Source organism: Boleophthalmus pectinirostris, unplaced genomic scaffold, assembly GCF_026225935.1.
Source record: "Boleophthalmus pectinirostris isolate CB_2022bp ecotype Guang Dong unplaced genomic scaffold, ASM2622593v1 HiC_scaffold_13, whole genome shotgun sequence".
NCBI lineage: Eukaryota > Metazoa > Chordata > Actinopteri > Gobiiformes > Gobiidae > Boleophthalmus > Boleophthalmus pectinirostris.
The window spans coordinates 23073753-23096292 of record NW_026571036.1 but is presented as its reverse complement, the minus strand read 5'-3'; the positions used below and the strand labels follow the sequence as shown (position 1 = coordinate 23096292).

Here is a 22540-nt window from a genome sequence, read left to right as displayed (position 1 = left end):
AGGGAACAGAAAGTGCTTCACTGTGTTTTTAAACTCCATACAACTTTACTAGAATGATTTGGATAATTTGTGCCCTGAAATTGCCAGTATTGAACTGAAGGAAAAAAGGTAGCTATTAACATGAAAGCTACTGCTTCATGACATCCATAGACAGTATAAAATGACATAGCATATTGAGCTTTTAGATTGGGACAGATTAATAATAAAGGATTACTCAAGCATATGTGAATCAAACAAAACACAACTTCTGATATTCTAACATGCCTAAAAAATTCAAGAGAGTCCATTTCAAACAATATAGGACCTTTAAAACTGTAATTATTTTTCTATCCCCTTTATCCCATCCTTCTCACCTTGTAGTTTGCGGCTGAGTTCTAGTTTTTCCTGCTCCAGTCGTCTGATCCTCCGCTCATAGGCCTCCACTGCCAAACTGTCCTCTAGGCCACGCTGCACCTCCAGGTCCACTTTATCATGACCCGCTTTACCTGGCTCCCCTGCCAACTGTCTCAGGCACCCCCGATCAGACAGAATACTGACGAATGAAAATAAGCAATACAAATATATATGTTAGTTTTGCATACAACTGAGCCATACAATGTTCAGAGGAGATGAGATGCTTTTTTTTTTCCTCAGAGTTATCCATGTAGAGTTGTAACTGTAATTTGAAGGGCATGAACCAGATTTTTTCATGACAAATATCTTATATAAGCAGTTCTTGAGGTCAAAATAAATCTGCTGCATACTGTCTGCATCCAGTTTCAAAGCATTTTTGTCCAATAATCAGGAAGTGTTTTCACTTTACCATCAAAACTCTGCACTATACTCTAAGCATTGTGAAAATTGCTGATAAACTCCTCAGTAACTCATAAAGTAATTGACATATAATTTTTGACTGTTTAAAAAGAACTAGTTCTGTCTTTCATGTTTTTAGACAGTAAAAATCAGGTACATCACCTAAGCAATTAAGTCTGAGAGACAATGACTGAAGAAAAAACAGTACAGAAAAGGTCTGGTGAAAGATAGAGAAAGTTGTTCCCAGGAAGTTGAGTCATGGAAGGCCGTAGTGGCAGACACAACAGAGAAGAGGTGGACAAACTGAAGAGCAAAGACACAGTGAGAAAAGTGGAAAAAGTGGAAAAGGGCCATTATCAGTCGACTGTGAAGAGATAAGAGACCAAGTGTTGGGTTTTTCTCACGGCTGGTGATTTAGTGTGAGATCTACAGCACCTTATTAGGGAGGAGAGCACTTTGTTTAAGAGACAGGGATGTGCCAAAGGAAGAGAGGAGTCTGGGAAAACCACCCATTACTAATACCCTAGGATGTACAGTATCTGTTTTTTGTTATTCTTTCATTTAAATGCAGATTTGCCCATTTTAATTGCAGAGATTTATGTTGATCTTCATACATATACAAATACAGCATATTAAGGCACTAAATTCCAGTTTTTAAGTTAGCATTCATGAGGTTCAGCATGTATTGAATTGTTAATTGCTATCTCTGGCAACAGCCTTAACTAATAATTCACCCATGGATAGGTGGGGTGCAACCTAGGCTAGTCCATTAAAACACACAATCAATAAAATTTTTCATTTATTTAAAGGCATGTAAAGGCTTACCATTTACTTGTGTAGGTAAATCCCACAAACGGAAGGTGGTGACCAGAGAAAGCAGTGTGTGATGGAGGAGGCATGGTTTCCTGAAAAAAAAAAAAAAGTATTAGCCAAAATTAACAGTCAAACGTTATAAAGAATCATAAAATAAGAAGATACACCAAAATAAAGAAAAAAAAAAGGCATAGAAAAAAATCTTTTGACAGTGAATGCAGATTAGAAAGACTATTAAAGTGATTAGATTCAATATCTGTTCTCAAATCTTGGTAACTGTAATTGAAATTTTAAGAAGGAAATGCTTCTATAAAATCGTACTGAGTTTTTGAGGCAGTCGTCGTCCACATCGAAGTTGGAGGTGTCTGTGGGGCTGCTGACTTCAGGGATGTAGGGGGCCTCACAGGTGAGGATGTTGTCCCAGTCAATGCCTGTAAAAAGCACATTTGTTAAATATGTAATAATTGTAATATTTAATATGTAATAATTAGAGTTTGCACCAGAGAAGAAGGGGTGCTGTTTGAAGTCCTCGATGCCGTTCTGTCCCAGTCTGTGCTCTCTGCTGCAGATGAGGCGCCGGATCAGATCTTTAGCATCTTCTGACACGTCTGTGACCTGCTGAGGAAACTGGAACCGCTCCTGAAATACAGTGTTTAGATTATAATTAGCTTTAACTTCTTTTTTCTAATAAAATTGTTGTGAAATACTAGAACTAAGCTGTCCAGAATTTGTTCACTATTTTCTTAAAGCCTTTTAGGATCCTGCAAAAACTAGGACTAACCCATATCAAAATCATCATGAAAAACAGATATACGAGTCAAAATTTTTTACTAAATGGACAGGCATTTTTTGCACTTGAGACAATGCATCTGGTTCATTCAATGTAATTTATATGTCCATATCAAATAAATAAAAAAAAAAAATCAACCCACATTCTTTCAGTGTGACTGGTACCACCAGACTCTCACCTTGTGGTTCATGATCTTCCCATAGGTCTCCACCAGACTTTCTGCATAGAAGGGCGTCTCTCCGTACAACATCTCGTACATACAGACCCCCAGAGACCACCAGTCACACTCGGGGCCGTACTTGCCCTTCCCGTCCTCCATAGCTTGAAGGATTTCTGGGGAGATGTAGTCTGGAGTCCCTACTGCAACTGAAGACTGGACCTAGATGGGAGAGAGAGAGAGAGAAGGGGGTTTATGTGACCTCCTAACATTCTACAGGCCTATAATGATTCACTGAGAGAGGGCCCAAAATGACTATTGCTTAAGCTGCTTTAAGGGTGCGGTTGGTTAAATAATGTAATAGAGAACACTAAAATAGCTTCAACAGTTGGAGTGGATTATAAAAAGGTCTCTTTATGGTTTTCAACTTTCTGTTTAGAGGTGACACTTCCACCACATGCTTGTCTCCACAGAGATATTATTACATCACATTCCACAGTATTGCACTAAACCATATCTACCTACATTGCATTTATCAAACTACCAGGCGTATTAACATTGCAAAGCAGATTTTAAAACATGCAGGCTTGAGTCTCCAAAGATCTAACCTATAACTTGGCCTAATGGCATCTCCATGAAGAAAAGCCGGTCGTGGACTCTCGACTAGAAAAGTTGCACAGTGCACCTTTAATTAGTTCTTAGAAGGTAATTTACAGCTAGATGCATAATTTACACACATTGTCATCCATAGCTGTGACCTACGCTCTAAGTAAAATTGTGATTTTTCGCCCACTTGCCCACCTCTGAACTACAGTAACACTTGTCACGCCTGCCCTGGATGTGAGCGAATGACCTCACCACATTCTCGACTCAGAAAAAACAATGCCTCGAAATATGTACCCCCATAGAAATCTCATTCATAACAGAGGAGCGCGGCCCGAGTGATAATGAACCCTTTGACGAGAAACAGCTGAGTTGTGGAAGTGTGGGAGATGGAAACGATCCCCCACAACAGCAGATAAACAAAGGCTGTATTGAGAGTTGGCCCCCTCTGCATGATCAATTCCCTCATGCACACACAGCTCAAGTGGTACTGTCTCTGCTACGATCAACTGGAGTGGTTTTGGAGATTTCTTCGGGGCAGATCATAAAATCAAATTAAATCTTCAGTTCAATGGGGCATTCATGAAGACAGAACAAACTCTACTGTTAGCAAAAAGAGGGAAAGTAAATCAAATATATTCATAGCCTCATTTAAGTTAGCCTTAATTATTATGTTCAAGGTGCACTATGTGGCTTTTTGTCTTCATGAAAATGTTAGTGTTTTGTCAGGAATGCTCCGCAGTATGGCATTACATTTATCTATCTTGAATTTATTTTATGTCAGGCTCATAAAAATATTTTAAAAACATGCATTTTTACTGTGAGCAGGAATCTCCTCTCCAAAAATCTGACTAGTAACTTGGCTTGGTGACATCTCCTTTTCACTGCCACGAAGAGAGATAAGTTTAATGCTATACAGTGGAAGATTCCGGTAAAAGAAATCAAATAATAGCCTTCGTCCAGCTAAGGCAGTCCTGATCAAGATCAAGATTTGGAGATAGGTCTTTTGTAGTAAACCCACATTGAAGGAGGGGTCACATATAGCGAGACATTCACTATACAGTTACCGTAAACTAGCTGGTCAACAAACATAAAACTAAATTATTATTTCTTATTATATTAAGAAACAAATTACCCTCAAAATTTTACACATCCCTTATTTTTATCATATCTTAAATTTTACTATTATTATGCAAGCTTTGTTCTATGTTGATGTCTTTCTGACTCTAAAATAGTTTTCTGAGAATTTTAAGGCTGAAGTACCAACTGACCCATTTCATGAAATAGCAGAAAAAAGCTTTAGTTCAGTTAGTTTGTTCCATTTATATCTGGAAAGTTGCTTAGTGTTGCTTTAGGATATGCATGTAAAAATAGATATAACCACTTTTCTTTTTCTGATCCTGGTGTACTATTATTGAACTACTGTTGCACTTTATGTAACCACTTGTATGGTTTTGTGCTAAGACTATTGTGTGAATCCTAAAAAGCACACAGGAAGGGTTGTGGGACGGCGGGGGAGCTGGGGGGGTTGAGGGGTCAGTGCAGTGCTGGTATGTTTGCCTTGGACTCTGGGATGCCTCTGCAGCAGTCTGTGGTCACACTCACCGTTCCATCCTCCATGAGTTTGAGGCAGGAGCCAAAGTCAGCCAGGCGGATGTGGCCGTTCATGTCCAGTAAGATGTTGTCTGGTTTAATGTCCCTGGAAAGAAAGAAAAGAGGAGAGACAAAAGCAATTAGTTAAAAGTAGTGAAATAACATCTTTAAAGGTGTATTGTGCAACTTTTCCGATGAAGCCGTCAAATAATTTTCTGCATAGAGCTGTTATCGCTTTGTCTAGAATGTTTCACAGTATGGTATTAAAGCGTATCTTCATGGAGACCAAACCAAACGAAGTTACAGGTCAAGTCTGTGGAGAGGCAACACCGCTCACAGTCAGAATGCCAGTTTTTCAAGGTATTTTTGAGCTATAAACCACTGTAAAAACACTGTAATTGACTACATGTGAAGAAGAGCTGTTTAATGTCATACTGTGGAACATTCCAGGCAGAGCAATGACATCTTGGATAATGACAAGCAGGAGATGAACCCTCAACCAAAAAATCATAGTGCACCTTTAATCTTCAAAACATATCAACTGGGATTGGGATTTTAAAGATACACTATGTAACTTCTTGGAAATTCCACTAGCTGCTTGTCTCCATGGAAATGATATTGCTTTACCTAGAATGTTCCATAGACTCACTTAGACTTAGACAAACTTTACTGAGCCACATGGGAAATTATTTGGACACAATAGCTCACACATCAAAATAAAAATAATAAAGTGCAAAAATGTAAATGGTAATAATACATTTTAATTAAGTAGAAAAAATAGCAAGATGTATGACAATAAAATTAAATATCTATTACTATATCCACTGAGTTCTACTGACTTTGAATTACTTTGTGTATATTTGTTATACAAATAAATTGGCCTTGCCTTGAGACAAGCCTTTGACATCAACCTTTTACAAGGTTCTTATCCAACAATAAAAAACATTACAGTTGAATAAAGGATAAAGTTCAATTCCATACAGTAGGAACATTCCAGGCAAAGCAATAATATCTGAATGGAGACAAGCAAAGTTACATATTGCACTCAAAAAGCACAAACTCCAACCAGTCCAGTGAACTTAATTTGAAATGCAAATCACAGCATGGACTGGCTAAGTACATATTAAACTTCCATTACTTGGTCCAGACTCCTAGTCAGTACATATAGCCAACACCAGTTACTATGGACAGGAGGCTGATTAGTTTTAGGGTAAGTGTTTTCTACATTGAGTCATAATCAGATAATGTGTATCCATGGAAACCTAATACCTTGACATTTTTAAACAAAAGTATCACTACTAGTGTAAGAAACTGCAAATGATTTCTAAAACACGCAATGTACAGTCTGATCCTTTAACTAAACAAACATCAAAATTAAAATACCAGGGGAAACAGAGCTGCCTGAACTTGCTTGTAAGTCTAGTCCTTAATAATTCACGTATATTTGTAGAGGAATTAAGTGCAATTTCCTTGTATTCATTTATCAGCTCAATGACAGGTGAAAACTGCCCAGAAACAGAACAAATATGGAGAAGTAGATGGATTGGAGCGTTGGGAATAGCTGCACAGAATGAAAATTATGCATGACGTGTGTTTAAAGTATCCATTTTCACTTGTGCAAAAACGGAGCCATGTTTTTGACTCACAAACTTGTTCCATTCGAAGAAAATATGCAACATATAAACAACCTCCCTATGTCTAAAATAGATCTTGGTCCCAACTCCCCCACACCCCTGTTTAAACTAATTTATTACTGAAGTGGATAGACAGGAGAGCTAGACACTACACTCTCTCTGATTGTGTTGGACCCTCTCGTCTTGAGGATTTCATCTGCTCCATATTACGGCAGCTTACGACTGTTTACAATGGGTTCGTGCTCATCTGACGTCACAGCATTCTGAAAGGGCCATAGAGTGATATTGGGATGGAAGGAAACTAAAAGTGTACAGTAGAAAGGGTTGCTTCTCAATATTCACAAAGCAGATGTTCTGGTGTGGTTTATGGTTAATATCGCTGTAATTGCTGGGTTTATCTGGAGGAAACAAAAACTGGCACAATGTTTGGGAGTGTGCAGATTCAATTAGGTTTGACTTCAGTGAAATCAGTAAAACGAATCAGTATGATAGCAGAGCGCAGACTAATTATACAACAGACATTTCAAATTGCTGTCTGAGCTGGATTTTAATCTGTGTTGTGCTTTTATTATTTTACAAGAAATTATCATTTTTTATTATTGCAAAGACCAAATAATGCAAAACTAAAACCCTGTCGCCTTCTGGTATGTTTGAGAGTTCTACGAGGGACAATTAATACTTCCAGTTGGATCCAAATCTAACCGTAAAATAATCATTACCTGTCGCACTTCAATGCTGTTACTTCCTCAAAAACATACTTCGAGTTGTGTTTTAATTCATTCAGCTGTTTGAGTAATCCTGCATTATTAGTCTGTCTACATCTCAAAAGGACAAAATGCTCTATTCCATCTTGTGATGTCATGTAGTAGTAACTTTCAAGTTAACAGCCAACTTTAGTTCAGTAGAAATTGGTAATTCCAGGACTGAACACAGTGGAGAACGTCCTGTTTTACCACATGACATCACAAGGTGTTTTCTGTTTGAGAGAAGACCTCAGCCTAAATATGCAGGGTTTGCATGTTAAATGTGTGAATGAAACAAAACTCCTGGTATGTTTTTGGAAAGGAAACAACATTGTAATATAGATCAGAAAACAGTGTAATATGGGCCCTTTAAATGTAGAATTGACATCATAGTTTATGTGTCGAAGTTTGGCAGTTGACATTGAACCTAAATTCTCCTGTTTACTTTACCCGTATCATAGCTGATATGGGTCATATTTGGGTACTACTTGTCCTTAGTTACTAAGTGAGTGTAAGTTTATTTTCTAAACATTACTAGATACTGGCTGTATGAATCGCACATTCATTGCAGTTTTCAGACTCGCCCAAATCCAAAACTTGCGGCTCAGTGAAAGACCCCCTGACCCTGTATCATTTGTGCACTGGTATGAAACAGACTGTATGGCACTGTTAAGGGTCCAAATATAGAATGTCCCAGTCTGACCACAGCAGTGATTTCCCCAGAGGGCGATATGTGTCGGACCTCGTGTCTGAGCCCCCTTTATCAACACAGGGACACTCCCATAGTCAAACATACACAAACATCACATGCCAAATATCTCAGACCCAGTACAAATCCTACACTGAATCAATAAATCAGCAGACAATGGCAGTCACAGGTTTGGAAACAGAGCCGTTGCTATTTCGGTCTTGTGATGTGGGCTTAAAATAAACCTGCGTTGCCAAGTCACAGCACACACATTAGCAGCTTTCAGTGCCAGCGATGCCAGTGTTAATCCTCACATTGAGTCGTTAGGCGCAAGATCATGAAATGTTCTCACCTTAAGCACATCTCGTGATGGCACTTATTCAAATGAGTTTATTACTACAGTGAAGGGAAGGTGCAATCTCTGTCTATTCTTGTCATGGTCTACAGCTATCTATATTAGACAAACCAGATTCATTACAAATGTTAATGAAATAATAAAAAATTCAAGACATATTCAAAAGTGGCTCTGGGGATAAGAAGTAACATAAGTATAGGTACATCCTCTAACCTTTAACCATAGAGCAGTTGACAATGATAAATTTACCAACTCTGCTTTTGTTAATTTAGTAAATCAACTCATGTGGAACAGTGGGCAACAACACTGAATTCCCATGTCCATAATTTCTGTCAGATCTTGGTTAGGAGCACAGAGCTGGAGGGCTACCATGTTGTGTCTGCAAGAGGAGGCTAATGGGGAAAACAGGGGCACTTTGAGGAAACCATCACACTCACACACAGAGAGGCCCCATTCGCTCCGGGAGCCACAGAACCACATCATTAAACAGCTGTTGATTAGATTAATAGATCTGACCTTGAAACAGCCCTGCACTTCCTGATAGACAAGAATCAATACGACACAGTCTGGCATAGCAATCAATCTGTACATTTAAACCAATAAAAGTTGAAAAACGCAGATATAGTTCTCCTCAAACTCTTCTTTAAAGAGATGAAACGCACAGGCCCAAGTCTGGTCGGGGGAGATGGTTCTTGAGAGACACATAAAGCAGCTTGAAAGGGAACTTTGATGTCCCTGTCTTCTGCTGTAGGCCTTCAAAGCAAGCTGTGAAGACCCCTGTTATTTTCCAGTAGCGTTAATAGTACCATCTAATAAGCCACAAGCGCGGGGTGGGCCAGAGGAGCTGCTAACTCTTTAACCTTTTGCACAGCTGCTAACAGATGTGGCTAATATACGGATAGTGTTTAATGCATAAAAGCTTCACTGATATATTAGAGCTCTATATTTAGCGCTAGAATTCATAGAAAGAATTGGTTCCATATGGATACTAAGCAGAAGCATGACGCATGGTTAAATTTAGTAACATTTTAGAGTAAATTATTCTTCAAAGTGTAGTTTTATCACACTGTAAATTAGATTGCACTTGCTTTAGTAATAATACACTTCAGTGAGCAGAATTAGTTGTGCTAAGCAGCTATGTCGTAACTTACATCCATAACGCCATTGTTTTAAGCTCAAATAGGCTATTTAAAATGCAAGATTCAGCTAAATGTTTTAATAACTTGGAGATTTATTACATTTCAGAAAGATTTTTCAAGCTTAAATAAGGGGAAAAAATGAAATGAAATGTACATTAAGTGCATGTTACGTGTATAATTCTTGTGTTCATGAATATGCTTGAAATAAATAAATGAGTTGAATGAAAATGAAGGTTCAAAATTATATAAAAAATTTGTGGGGGTTTTGTTGTGGTGCCTTGATGGAATTGATTTAAAATATAACCATTTCAATATTAGATTATATGATTACAGTCAACACAATGAACTTACTCAATATTTTTAAATGAATTCCATATTGACAATTTTAAGCCCAGTAATTGTACAATCATGCATGAAAACATAAGGGCAGCTACATAAACAAGAACCAAAAACACTTCAAAGCTCATTATAAAGATATGTACTTGGACAAGATAATATGGGGCTTGGTATAATCACTGAAAATGTATGGGATGTGACCTTAAGAGACATTTGGACTAAACTCACCCATCCTCTTTGTTAATATGGAAAACATTAACTTAAATGGAGAAGCGTGGACAAAATCAAAGGGTAGATCTGGTCCTGGATGCACATCTAAGAAAACATTAGCTGCAGAGTCTCCTGTCTGACATAAATGAGTCATCATAATATTATATAGAGCTGTATGACATGGAAGAGATAACATATTCGTACATTACAAAGCTGTTACTCAAATACTATGAAATGGTAATTCACAGTCATCATTCATTTTCTTTGATGTCTTCTTGACTAAATTACAAGACAAGATAACAGCTTAACAACGGATAAGTTGGCTGATATATCTGGCCGATATTTGCACTTTTTTGCGCATCGGCTATCTGCGTAAATCTCCGGCACAGGCTAATATTTTGTTTGGCTCAACCACCTGTCTAAATATGCATTAAGAACATATGCATCAAGCCTATACACTTAAGTCCAAAGAGTGTAGTGCAAAAATGTGACTACACTGCTCACTCATCCAATGTGCAGTAAAACAAGGTCATGGGTGAGCTTGTATTAAATTCAAATTTGATTATTTGGGGAAAATTACCAAAATTGGGCATACATATTTGCCCAAAAACATCGGCAGAGGTTATCGTCCATCGACTACTCTGGATTCTAAAGAAACTGTATCGGTATTGGCCAGAGAATAATGCATATTGAGCGATCTCTATATTAAATAGTAATTCACTGTCCAAGTTCTGAACACATTTTCTTTCTGGCCCCTGGAAAAAATTCACTAAATACTTGTTTGTCTTATAATATCACCACCACATATTCTAGTGACATGATTAGGTGCCTCTGTGGCCATAGTTGGGCCATTATCAACAACATGGCTGACCTTTGACTTCCTGCATTTGTGTGGTAAACAATAAGCATGAAAGAGGCACAAGAGGCTATGCTAAACCCAGCCCCCAACCACCCAAAACACCCTTCTCCTTCATGGCACTAGGGATGCTCCAGTCCAGCTTTTTCAGTTCTAATACTAATATTGATACTTTGGCTTTAAGTATCTTCTGGTACTGATGCCGATATTAAGCGATACCAGCGTAGGGACAGAAAACCCACAACAATAGGATTTATAGTGACTTATTTTAGCTTTGCACGTTCGCAATTTAAATAATTACATCAGGATAGAAAAAAAATTACATTAACAACTGGCAAACTGCTGGTAACCCTTGCTAGGCTATTTAGCGTGGCTAATTGGGCTACTGTGTCACTGGGCTCCTGTGGTCTTCAGGAGCAGAGACCAGAATAGAGAGAGGTAATCTCCTCTAAAACCATCATCCATCTGTAGAGACCATCTGGACCGCACCTCTCCAATACACAACCACATAAACACACACACAATTTCACAGAAACAGGCCGGCACACTTGTCTGCAGATGGACTGTCATTCACACAGAACATCACTTTTGACTTCTGGCCTCAGATAACAGATACAGATAGTGATCAAACTCTGTGTTTAGGCCAATAAGATTAAGGCTGCTTTATGCTCCTGTATCCTAAAGCAGGATCATAGTAAACTCTTTCTAAATAAATCCTATCATAATGAAACTCTTCGGTAGATAGTGTGTTAATTATTCAAGCATTTACAAGCTCATATGAAACCAATAAGTGTCTGCAGTAATTATCTATGGCAGAGAATTTCAACAAAACACGGTAACGTGAGCAGAATGCCAATGTTATTTATGTGCCTTTTTTTTTTTTAACATAAGTTAACTAAACTATCATGGATTTATATCTGCAGTTCTCTTTACACACATCTTTCAAAGCTGAAGAAAATATCAAACCTCCTAAACATGCTTATATGCAGGCCTGTGCACTTGTCTGCAGATGGACAGTCATTCACACAGACAGAACATCGCTTTTGACTCATCACTTTTAGACTGGTTTCATCTGAGAGATACAGTTTGTGATCAAAGTCTATGGTTAGGCTAATAACATTAAGACCACTTCATGCCACTGTACCCAATTATGCTGAAAATGACATAATTAAACTCTTGAGTAGTTCATATGGTAATTATTCAAGCCTACGCAGTTCAAATATTTATGTTAATGTTAAAAAAAAAACACATTTAGATAGGCAGTCTGTCCATGCTATGTTGTGTGTTTTATTTCTAGATTATATTTTACTATTATATATCTGTATATTGTTCTATGGATTAGACATGTCTCTCAATGCTACAGAGAGTATCAAATCTCTTAAACATCCACAAGTGACATCATATTCATTTTAGTGTCACTTACCACAAATACAAAAATACAGGTATAATAGTTTGAATGTTTTAAATTTCATCTTTGCTCCGTTTTTTTCCTGATGATTTCTTCTGTGTAGCTTGTTTATATTTGTATTACTATATTTTCAAATATACATACATTCATATAATTTATATAACATGCCTTATTTGACACCAGTCTCTTGCTATTTTCTTTTTTTTTTTTTCTTTTTTTTTTTTCTCTTTGTCATATTAATTGTGATGTGTGAGCCACTGTGTCCAAATAATTTCCCTTGTGGATCCATAAAGTTCATCTAAGTCTAAGCCAAAAGTGTATAACTTTAAAGTAAATATTTTAATCACTTAAAAGGTGTAATGGCGGTGTAATGATTCTAACTATACTGCTTTACTAGAATAAGCACCATGTTTTACCTGTATAGACAAAGTAGCGGACAGGAAGCCCTTTGTTGACTAAAGTGTGCCTAAGTGCTTCCTCTGAGTCACTGGTGTGCAGAGAGACACATGGAGCTGATCAATAATACAGCACACGACTGTCACTGAGGTCGTCAACACAAAGAAACACTGCCAATGGACCAGTTTACAGTCACAACAGATGCTGCATTCTGTGGACTCTGGACTACTATATTAAAAAACACTTTATTTATACAGAGCATTTTTCAGTCCAAATGGTGGCAAAGTGCTGCATAGAGACCAAAAAAAAAAAAGACAACAAGAGGTTTACAAGCTAAATTTTATCTTGCTACTCTGAAAACAATAAACACAGTTAAATCTAATAAAACCAAATCCATAAAACCATAAATAAGTAAAATACATTTAAATAAATAAATGACACAGAGGACCACACAACTGTGCTAAAAGCCAGAGAATAAAAGTCTGTCTTAAGAGGAAACTACACTCAAATTCCTTGTCCGATTTACATGACGAACCCCAGGCTCTAGCTAAGGATATGATGTAATGAATTGATGTAATGAAACTGCTATATAAGCTCAATAGAAAGATGAGACAATGCTCTTAAAAATCACAAATCTTGTGTGTCAGTGACTTTGTAGTTGTATACTTGGTCATTTTGCTAGGTTAACAATAGGTTAACTGAAACTACACAGCAAAAAACTGAATTCTTATGCTCAAGTAATAGACAGAAGTAGATGGCAATATATTTAACTCTTTCTTCAATATAGGTTCATTTTTTCCTTTATGTTAAATCTGTTCATTTCCATGTCTTCTCTCACTCACCAACCGAAAGTCTTCTTTCAATACATCTACAAATCTCCTCTTTGGTCTACTTCTTGGCCTCTAGCCTGGCAGCGCAAACCTTAGCATCCTTACTACACATATATTCAAATATCACTCTTCTGCTCATGCCATCTGCTTTTGATTGAAATAAAAGGATTGGATGGAAACATACGAAATTATGTTTATTTTAAGACTACATTTATTTTTGTTTTATTGTAACTTGTACTGATGTTTTGAGCTACAAAACCACTAAATCTGGCTATATGCTTTAGTATAGAAGTGGGTAAAATTGACCAAAATTAATCTCTTTTTGTGTTTTGTTTTGTTTTGCATTATTAAGAATGTGCTAAAACATGTTTGCAATATCTTATGAAATGTCACTTCATACACTTAATTGGGAGGTTATACAAGATGTTTTAGCTAGTATTATTATAAATTTTTGCTGTCATTTAATAATTTAATAGTTCATGGAATATTCTGTATTCCAATTTCAAAAAGTCCAGAACAATTATGCAGTTGTTCCCCAATATATCTTCTACCCCTATGTTTGCGTATTAAAGGTATCACCATATCTTAAATATTTTTTGTTGTGTTCAAACCCCCGAATCTCCCATCCCCCCACCTTTTCCATCTCTATCTGACTGGGCCAATCACTTTCTCTGCGGGGCGGACAGCTGTGAGGCTCAAAGGCACAAAGGCAGCCTGACTCTGCCTATTCACACTCTGCCAGCGCCCACAGGGAGGGCAGGCGGATCACTGACCACTGAATAAGACACAGGCTCCCATTGCATTAGCCCAGCACACTCCATCTCCCACGGGACAGCCCTCTGCGGACAGAAGGTTGACCCAAGTGCTTTCATCTGGGCTCTTTTCAGCTTCATCAGTGTCACGCAGATAGGGAAAGGAAATTATAATTTTAAAGTGTGGGGCCATTAAACCTAGGTCACATACTTCAAAAAGATAAATGTAATAAGATGTCTATTGTAATGGTTATGTTCGAGTATGTTATAATGTTGTTTCCTCATCAAAAACATACATGGAGTTGTGTTTTGTTTTGTTCACGCAACACACAAACCCAGCAAATTTAGTTCTTCTTTTAAACTGAAAACACTCTGGGTTACTCAAACATGTGTGATTGAAACTAAACACAACTTCAGGTATGTTTTTGGGGAAGGAACAGCATTGTAACATGACTTAAAGCTCACAAGGGTCAATTTTGTATAATTTAGGCCCTTTAATCAATATAAATCACTAATAAAAATCTGGGTTTTGTGGATAGGAACGGTTATGGGCAAATAAAAAATACAAATAGGTACCATGTCAAATATAAACTCAACCATTATTCTAACCTCACCAGATGGTAGTGAATGCTATAGATCTTTTATGTTTTTACAATTGCATGTATAGGCTTTATGGCGTATTTGTAACACTGCAATTTAAATGTTAATGGAAGCGTGACTTGCGCTCGTGTAATTATGGTCTCTCAATATAAACATACATAAATTAAAAACACTTTTACAGATCTCATTATGGGTGAATATGCCAGAAAATATTCAATGGAAAATCCCCAGGGAAAAAATGAAGTCTCAAAATAATAAATTACAGTATTGCCACAAATTGCACAGTTTTGTGTGTAATTGAATAACTGATGTAGTGTAGTTAAAACATACATTAGGGAGCTTTAATGAGGGGGTTAATGCACTGTCCCTTGAGTCACAGGTGAATGATATGGTACAACAGGCACAGATAAGCACACACCCTCCTCTCTTTCCCTCTCCCCCCTCCTCTGGGCGGGCAGGAGGTCCCATGGGAGAGCCTGCACAGAGGGCTAAGCACCACCACACCCCCGCCCACACATGTCACTGCTTACCCCATTATTACTGTCCCAAAAGAGTCCACCACTGAGGAACGCTGCCCCCTCCCTCCTGAGCATTTTGGCTTTTCCATACACTTCCACATCCCAATATAACAGCATGTAATTTGTGGCTGTCCCTTTCTGCAATGTATAGATTTAAATCAACATGTCTTGGGAGTTTTTGATGTCTCTTTAGAGTATAAGAGCAAAATATGGCTTGTTGGTGAAGTTAACCCAAATGTGTAGCCATGACTCTATAGTATTAATAAAATCACAGCAATCTGGAAGTATTTCAGGTTTTGAGAAAAAAATGATCACCATTTTGCTGCATTTTTGACTAGTTGAATCTAGTTGTGAGACATTTAAAAAAAAAAAAATCTTAAAAATGACTTTTCAGTCTAGCTTTTACCCTGTAACAAAAGCACAACAACAAGTACACCCATACGGCTCCTCCCCCTCTATTCTCTCTCTCACTGGATTTATCTTCACTTTAGACCCTCCCTTGTTGTCGAACCATCTTGTCCAAATTGCTGTCATGGGTCCCCTGTGAAATGCAACACTGTAATTATGTTAACATGCCAACGTGACCACTTCCGGGCCGACTTCCATTCCCAGGGGCATCTTCAACGACCCATGGATTCCTTTGGCATCGACGCCATAGGAGAAAATGGATCGAGAGGGTCTACAGACCTAGAACAGACCACTTTGAGGTGGTTTGCTTCAATGCAGAAAAATGAGTGAGAGTGAATGTGGTGTGTAAAGTGGAAGCAGGAAGAGGATACAAAAGCAACACAAGACATGACAGCTAACACTAAACAGAGGACTGCAATGAAATCGTGTTTTATGGGTTCTTAAATATAGACCCTCCAGTAAGATATAAAATGTAGAATTCTTTCCTATTGCATTTAATGAAGGCTTTAACAGTGAACATGAGACCAGAAATCACTATGTTGTACAATATGGTAGGAATAAAAATATCACAGGCCAATATGTAGTTGCAAACTCCAAGTTAATTTAACAAAATATGATTAAGGTTATCTACCAAATACTAGCTTAAATGATGTAACATTAGGGCTAGCTGCTAACTGCATTTTTCCAACAAGCATTGCAACTGCACTTAAATTTGTGATTTAAGTTTTAATAATAGTTTAAAGTTAAAACTTTTAAATAATTAACAAAAAAAAACACTGAAATATGAATGGCAAAACTACAAGAATCACATTTTAGAACATGTTACAAGACTTAACTAAATCTTAACTAAAGGGTTAACAGTTTGTATCCAAAATAAGTCTACAGATGTTAAGAGACTACTACTGTAGTACTTAAAAATTTGCAGCCCTTGCACTTTTCTAATAGCATCCACTCAAATTGCAGCCCTATGTACATTTGCTAATATGTAGTTGTTAAAAGAACTCTCATTTGCAGGTGGTAAGCTACCTCCTAAAACACAACTCTTGGGTAGACAGGCAGACACATGGCTTAGTCACAATCACACAAATATAAAAAAAAAACACATAAACCTCACTAAACTTTATTGCATGATTGTTTTTTTACCAAACAATATTGGTCCAAAGACAAAAGCCCTATGGAACCCCTACAAATTATCTCCCTTATTTAACTTTTCCAAATCTCGAAATGTCGAGCCATGACAGCAAGCACAAAACATGTGAGTAAAAAGAGCCAGCAGGTCTACAATAAATGTCATTCAAGTAACACCAGCAAAGAGAATCACAAAGTAGCCAGACAGAAGCCAAAACTGAGATGAGAGCCAACATAACCGATAACATGTGAAATTAAGAATCTATTTCTTATACGCACTGAACTTAACCTCAACTTTATTTAACGATTGAACATGAGCCAAAACAGTGAAATTATTGAGTGGTAAAAACGCACTTGGGTGATGACTGACAACTAACATGTGCTCCCAATCTGCATTTGTTTTCATTAACCACAGTAATAGCACAGTAAAACCATGCAGCTGGAAAACTACCCACAAAAAGAATAATGTCAGTCCATGGAGCATCCATCATCAGGCCGTGGTCAAAGACAGTCTTTGGGATTCAGTTAGAAGGAGGACCACACCACATATACTGTATAGTAGACATTTAAGACCAATATCAAAAGATGCAGATTTCTGGAGAAAATTGGTCACAGTTTTGATGTTATTGCTATTCTTGTAGTGGCTATTAATTCCATCTGTGAGAAATATTCAAGATTGCAAAACGAGCTCTACAAATTTTTAGACTAAATATTATGATTAAATTATGCGTCACCAATCCCTTGCAAGTGGTCCAATAAAAAATATTTGATGAGCATTAATAAAAAGTAACTTACAATACTGAGATTTCAGTCATAACCCAAATGTAATTTTAAAAATCACAAAAATAATGTATTGTAATGTAATGTAATGTTCATATTGTTGCTACTTATGGCATCTTTGTACAGATACTGCACCATACCTGTGGACATAGTGTAGCTGGTGGACAGAGTCTATAGCTAGCACCATCTCGGCTAGGTAGAACTTGGCCATCTCCTCTGGAAGACGGTCCTCAAATTTACTGAGCAGAGTCAGGAGATCACCACCCACGTAGTAGTCCATCACCAGGTACTGCAGAAGAACAGTGCAATAAAAGGTCAAACACAATTATACCATTAAAAAGCAACACAACTTCATTTGATGAAGATGTAAACAACCTTCTATAAAGAAAGAAAAGAAAGGAAAGTGCTGATATTAAGCATAGTAAATTATAATTCAGATAGAATTCATTATTTCCATTGATGATTCAGTAGGAATGTGCTCTTATGACATGGAGCAGTGTCCCAAGACTAATGTCATTTACAGAGTAGTTTAGCACACTGTCACGTTACTTCAATGTAAAGAGATAATGTCCATGTGGTTTGTGAGTGGTCATAAACTCCTGCCTCACGCTGCTGCTGTCCAGTTTCTCACACCGTTACTACTCCTTGAGGAGCAACGAAGCTGAGAGCCAAAACTTTTCAGGAGTCTTCTAAAAATATGAGCGGTGCAGTAGCTTTAAACCTCGGGGAGTGTCCGGGCAAAGCATCTGTTGTGAGAATGTGGGAAATGGAATGAGGAGCAGCCGCGGTATTTGAACTGAAGGTCACTGATGGTAACCTGGCCAGCAAGATGAAGCAACATGAATTCTCACGATATCTGAGAGTTCACAATCTCATGAGGATCCATTCAGGCTTGTGTACAACTATATTTCTGTTAAGTGTTAAAAGGTGCACTTTGCAATGTTTCAGGCAGAGGGTAGGCCACCGAGGTGTCTTCATGAAAATGTTACGGTTTTGCCTGGAATGTTCCACAGTATACCATAAAACACATCTATCTTATGTAAATTAAATTACAGGTATTTTTATTGCACAAAAATACCTTAAAAACTTCTCACTGTCAGTGTAGTCGCCTCTTCACAGATCTGTCCTGTAACTTGACCTTGTAGTGTCACTTGCTCGTTTCTTTGGATATGGATAAGTTTAATGACGTGCTTTAGAAAATTCCTGGCAAAGCAAAGACATCTCCATGGAAACAAGCAGTTGGCAGACCCTCCACCAGAAACGCTGTAAGTGCACCTTTAAAAGAAATGAGGACTCCAATTTTGAAAATCAAGGAACTTCCTATATTCTTTTATGAACATTGAACAGGAAGTTTTAAGTTAAGTGTAATAATGTAAAAAATGTAACCATAATTTAAGAATAAACTGAATGACAACACCTCTAAATAATTCTCCTATAAAGTAAAGGCCAAAAGTATGCCGTTCCTAACAGCACTTGTGAAGACATTTTCTGACACCTTTCCCACCTCTTCCTTTCACTTGACTTTTATTAATATACATGTTCTTGATTTGTTACCTAATTTCCTACAAGCCTGAGTCATGCTTTTCTATGTGGGCGAAAGTGAATGTGCACATTACAGTGTCAGCGCAGACTGCAGAGGTGGGACTGCGTGCTAAAAATGAAGAGATGAGTGATGTGGAGGAAATGACAGGTGGAGCTAGTGTTCGGGCTCAGCGGGTGTCGGCTCAAAGTGGAGGAATGTGCCAGCACAAGAGAGACTCAGATCAGAGTGAGAAGCTGGGAACATTTGCAGTGGTTGCTGGAAAAGCAGAATGATCACTTCTATGAAAAGAACAATAGAAAAAGGCTATAGATGTTTCTGTCTTGACCACAAATATGAAGATAGTAGGTTGAGCGAACGAATATTGAAATAAAAAACAATAAGAGAAAACCATTGGACCACACATTTCATATAAAATGCTTACATGGAGTGCACTGAAAGTGGTGGGAGATTTATCCAAAAAATATTATATTGCAATCGTTGTTTTAGACTCCAAAATAGGCAAAAGAGTATAGCAGAGTATATTGACTGTAATCAAAACTATGAAAAAATGAATTAAGAATGAAACATCTATTGTAATCTCTCAAACAAGGGTATAAACTAAAGTGACGTTTCTTTCTTTTTTTTCCGGTTTTGAAAATTACTAAACAAAAATAGAAAATAAATAAATAAATAAATGAATAAAACCCTCCCACACCCCACCGTTCTATCAAATATCAAACATTAATTGTTATTTGTGGGTCATTTTGGTGTCTATTCATGTTTTGTGCTTGAAATAAACCTCAACCAAGACAAAAAAATATTGTTACAGCAAATGAGATATGAATTTTTGTCAATACCGCCCACCCCTTCATACAAAATGCTAGTGGTGTATTGTTACGAAAGAAAACTTACCAAATTGTTGTCATCCTGGAAGGCGTAGTGCAGAGTTGTGATCCACTGGCAGTCCCCGTTCACCAACACATCTCTCTCTTCTCGAAAACACGCCGTCTAAACAAAACACCACAATACACATTTAGATACAGAGAAAACGGAGGAAGCTATTATTTTGATTCTCTTTTAATGGCAATTTAAATTTGTGTGATGATTATTTATGTTTTGATGTATTTGTATTGTAATTTTAATGTTTTTCTTATTCTGTAAAGCACTTTGAATTACTTTGTGTACAAATTGTGCTATTCAAATAAACTTGTCTTGCCTTGTTAGTACAGAGGGGGCAGAGACCGCTTATCTTGAATTGAGAACACATCCAAATCTTATATTTTAGAAGGTTTATTATTTACCCATATAAATTTCAACTGTACAACAAAATCCACTTAACATTGGAAGTTTCATTGAAATGCAATGTACAATGAGTGGTAGTAGCTAAGTAAAGAGTAGCCCACTTGAGGAGTTGGATTGGAGAATGCACAGTGCTCCATACATGACATATGATTTACAGTCTGTATCAATCTGAACCAGGTTTTCAAGCGGTAACCACAGTTTTCCAGAGACGCAAGAGGCCTATTGGGACCCATCATTAAGTAGAACATGAAGTCTTGGTTTGTAAACGGCTATTACACTTACACTGATAAGCATAAGTGTAATGTTGCATCAGGGTACTGATACGGCAGGACTCTTTCCAAAGTGAGGTCATCTAATAAAGAGATTATTTTGAGATTTTGAAAAGAAAATGGCAGCGATATTGTCAACAGTGCTGGTCTAGGTTAAAGGTCCTGTATTACACCAAATTGACGCTTATGAGCTGCAAGCCATGCTAAAATGTTGTTACCTCCTCAAAAACACACCTGAAGTTGTGTTTTGTTTCATTCACACGTTTGAGTAACTTTTTATTATTAGTCTGTCTACATCTCCAAAGCTCAAAATGCTCTCTTCCACCTTGTGATGTTATGTAGTAATAGTTTTCAATTTAACAACTACCTTTTACCTTTTGTTCAGTAAAAATGGGCAGTTCCAGGGCTGAAATCATTTAAATGATTCTAGTGACATTGCACAGAGTTTAAAAACCTAGTCAAGCAGTAATACAGGGCGTATTACCACATGACATCACAAGGTGTAACAGAGTGTTTTCTGTTTAAGGGAAGAAATATGCAGGGTTTGTAACTTGTGTAAATGAAACAAAACAAACTCCAGGTATGTTTTTGATGAGGAACATTATAAAAGATCAGAAAAAAGCGTAATATGAACCCTTTAAGGACTAAATGATGCTGTTACTTTAGTAAAATAAAAACTACTCAGCCTTAATTACCTTCTCAAAGGTAATTATAAATGTATGTCAAGATTAAAATGACTGGTTGGCTGCAGGTTAAAAGTTGGAAAAACAGTAGAAAAAGGACATCCATGTTTGTGCATTGTTTCTTATGGTTGCTCTTTTGTGACGTATGAGACTGTGCACCCATGGGAGCAGGAGGAATGTGAGAGCGTCAGGGAGAGGTCGATGAGAAAAACATGCATCACCAGAGGCCATGTCCAGCAAGCAGATCTACAAGTACTATTCTGGACAGATCAGTTCACTTTAAATTGCTATACAAGTATACAGTATATATGTTATCATAAAATCTACATCTATAATTGTGAGCCACAGAAGTTATATTAGATTTTTTAAACTGTGAGAATATACCCAAAGGAAAATTATGATATCCATTTCCTCAGCTGAGGCCTTGCGACAGGATGAGCAGGATAATCCAAGGAAACTCTTTTTTTTTTATATACTGCATCATTAAAAAAAAAACAGGCCTACATCTGATGTTAATATGAATAACTTTCCAAAATATGTTTTATATTTTTCTTTCAACAGTTCATTAAACTAATATGTCACAACTTGTAATTTCATACTGATAGTAACAAAATTGGTACAAGCGTTCAGAAGTAGTATATTTTCTTCTGTCGGGAACAGTACCTCTGGACTGGCAAACCAGGGTGGTGGTCTCTCTGTATAAGAAGGGGGACCGGAGGGTGTGTTCCAACTATAGGGGGATCACACTCCTCAGCCTTCCCGGTAAGGTCTATGCCAGGGTACTGGAGAGGAGAATCCGGCCGATAGTCGAACCTCGGATCCAGGAGGAGCAGTGTGGTTTTTGTCCTGGCCGTGGAACACTGGACCAGCTCTACACTCTCCATCGGGTGCTCGAGGGTTCATGGGAGTTTGCCCAACCAGTCCACATGTGCTTTGTGGACTTGGAGAAGGCATTCGACCGTGTCCCTCGTGGTGTCCTGTGGGGGGTGCTCTGGGAGTATGGGGTCCGGGGCCCTTTGCTAAGGGCTGTCCGGTCCCTGTATGACCGGAGCAGGAGCTGTGTTCGCATTGCTGGCAGTAAGTCAGACCTGTTCCCGGTGCATGTTGGACTCTGCCAGGGCCGCCCTTTTTCACCGGTTCTGTTCATTGTATTTATGGACAGAATTTCTAGGCGCAGTCAGGGGCTGGAGGGGGTCCGGTTTGGGGACCACAGGATCTCATTTCTGCTGTTTGCG

At 37.7% G+C, this 22540-nt stretch overlaps 1 protein-coding gene across 4 annotated transcripts in view; it reads right to left on the bottom strand.

Annotated features, from left to right (window-relative positions):
• Nucleotides 1–22540, bottom strand: part of cdc42bpab (CDC42 binding protein kinase alpha (DMPK-like) b) — a 94834-nt gene that overhangs the window by 29982 nt on the left and 42312 nt on the right. For all 4 annotated transcript variants that reach the window (XM_055149356.1, XM_055149353.1, XM_055149354.1 and 1 more), the window contains exons 5-12: nt 19964–20059; nt 17670–17818; nt 4761–4854; nt 2574–2774; nt 2106–2244; nt 1927–2036; nt 1618–1697; nt 354–532 (exon numbers count right to left, since the gene is read on the bottom strand). In XM_055149356.1, the coding sequence (XP_055005331.1) occupies nt 354–532; nt 1618–1697; nt 1927–2036; nt 2106–2244; nt 2574–2774; nt 4761–4854; nt 17670–17818; nt 19964–20059 (1048 nt within the window). The remainder of the gene's footprint in view (nt 1–353; nt 533–1617; nt 1698–1926; nt 2037–2105; nt 2245–2573; nt 2775–4760; nt 4855–17669; nt 17819–19963; nt 20060–22540) is intronic.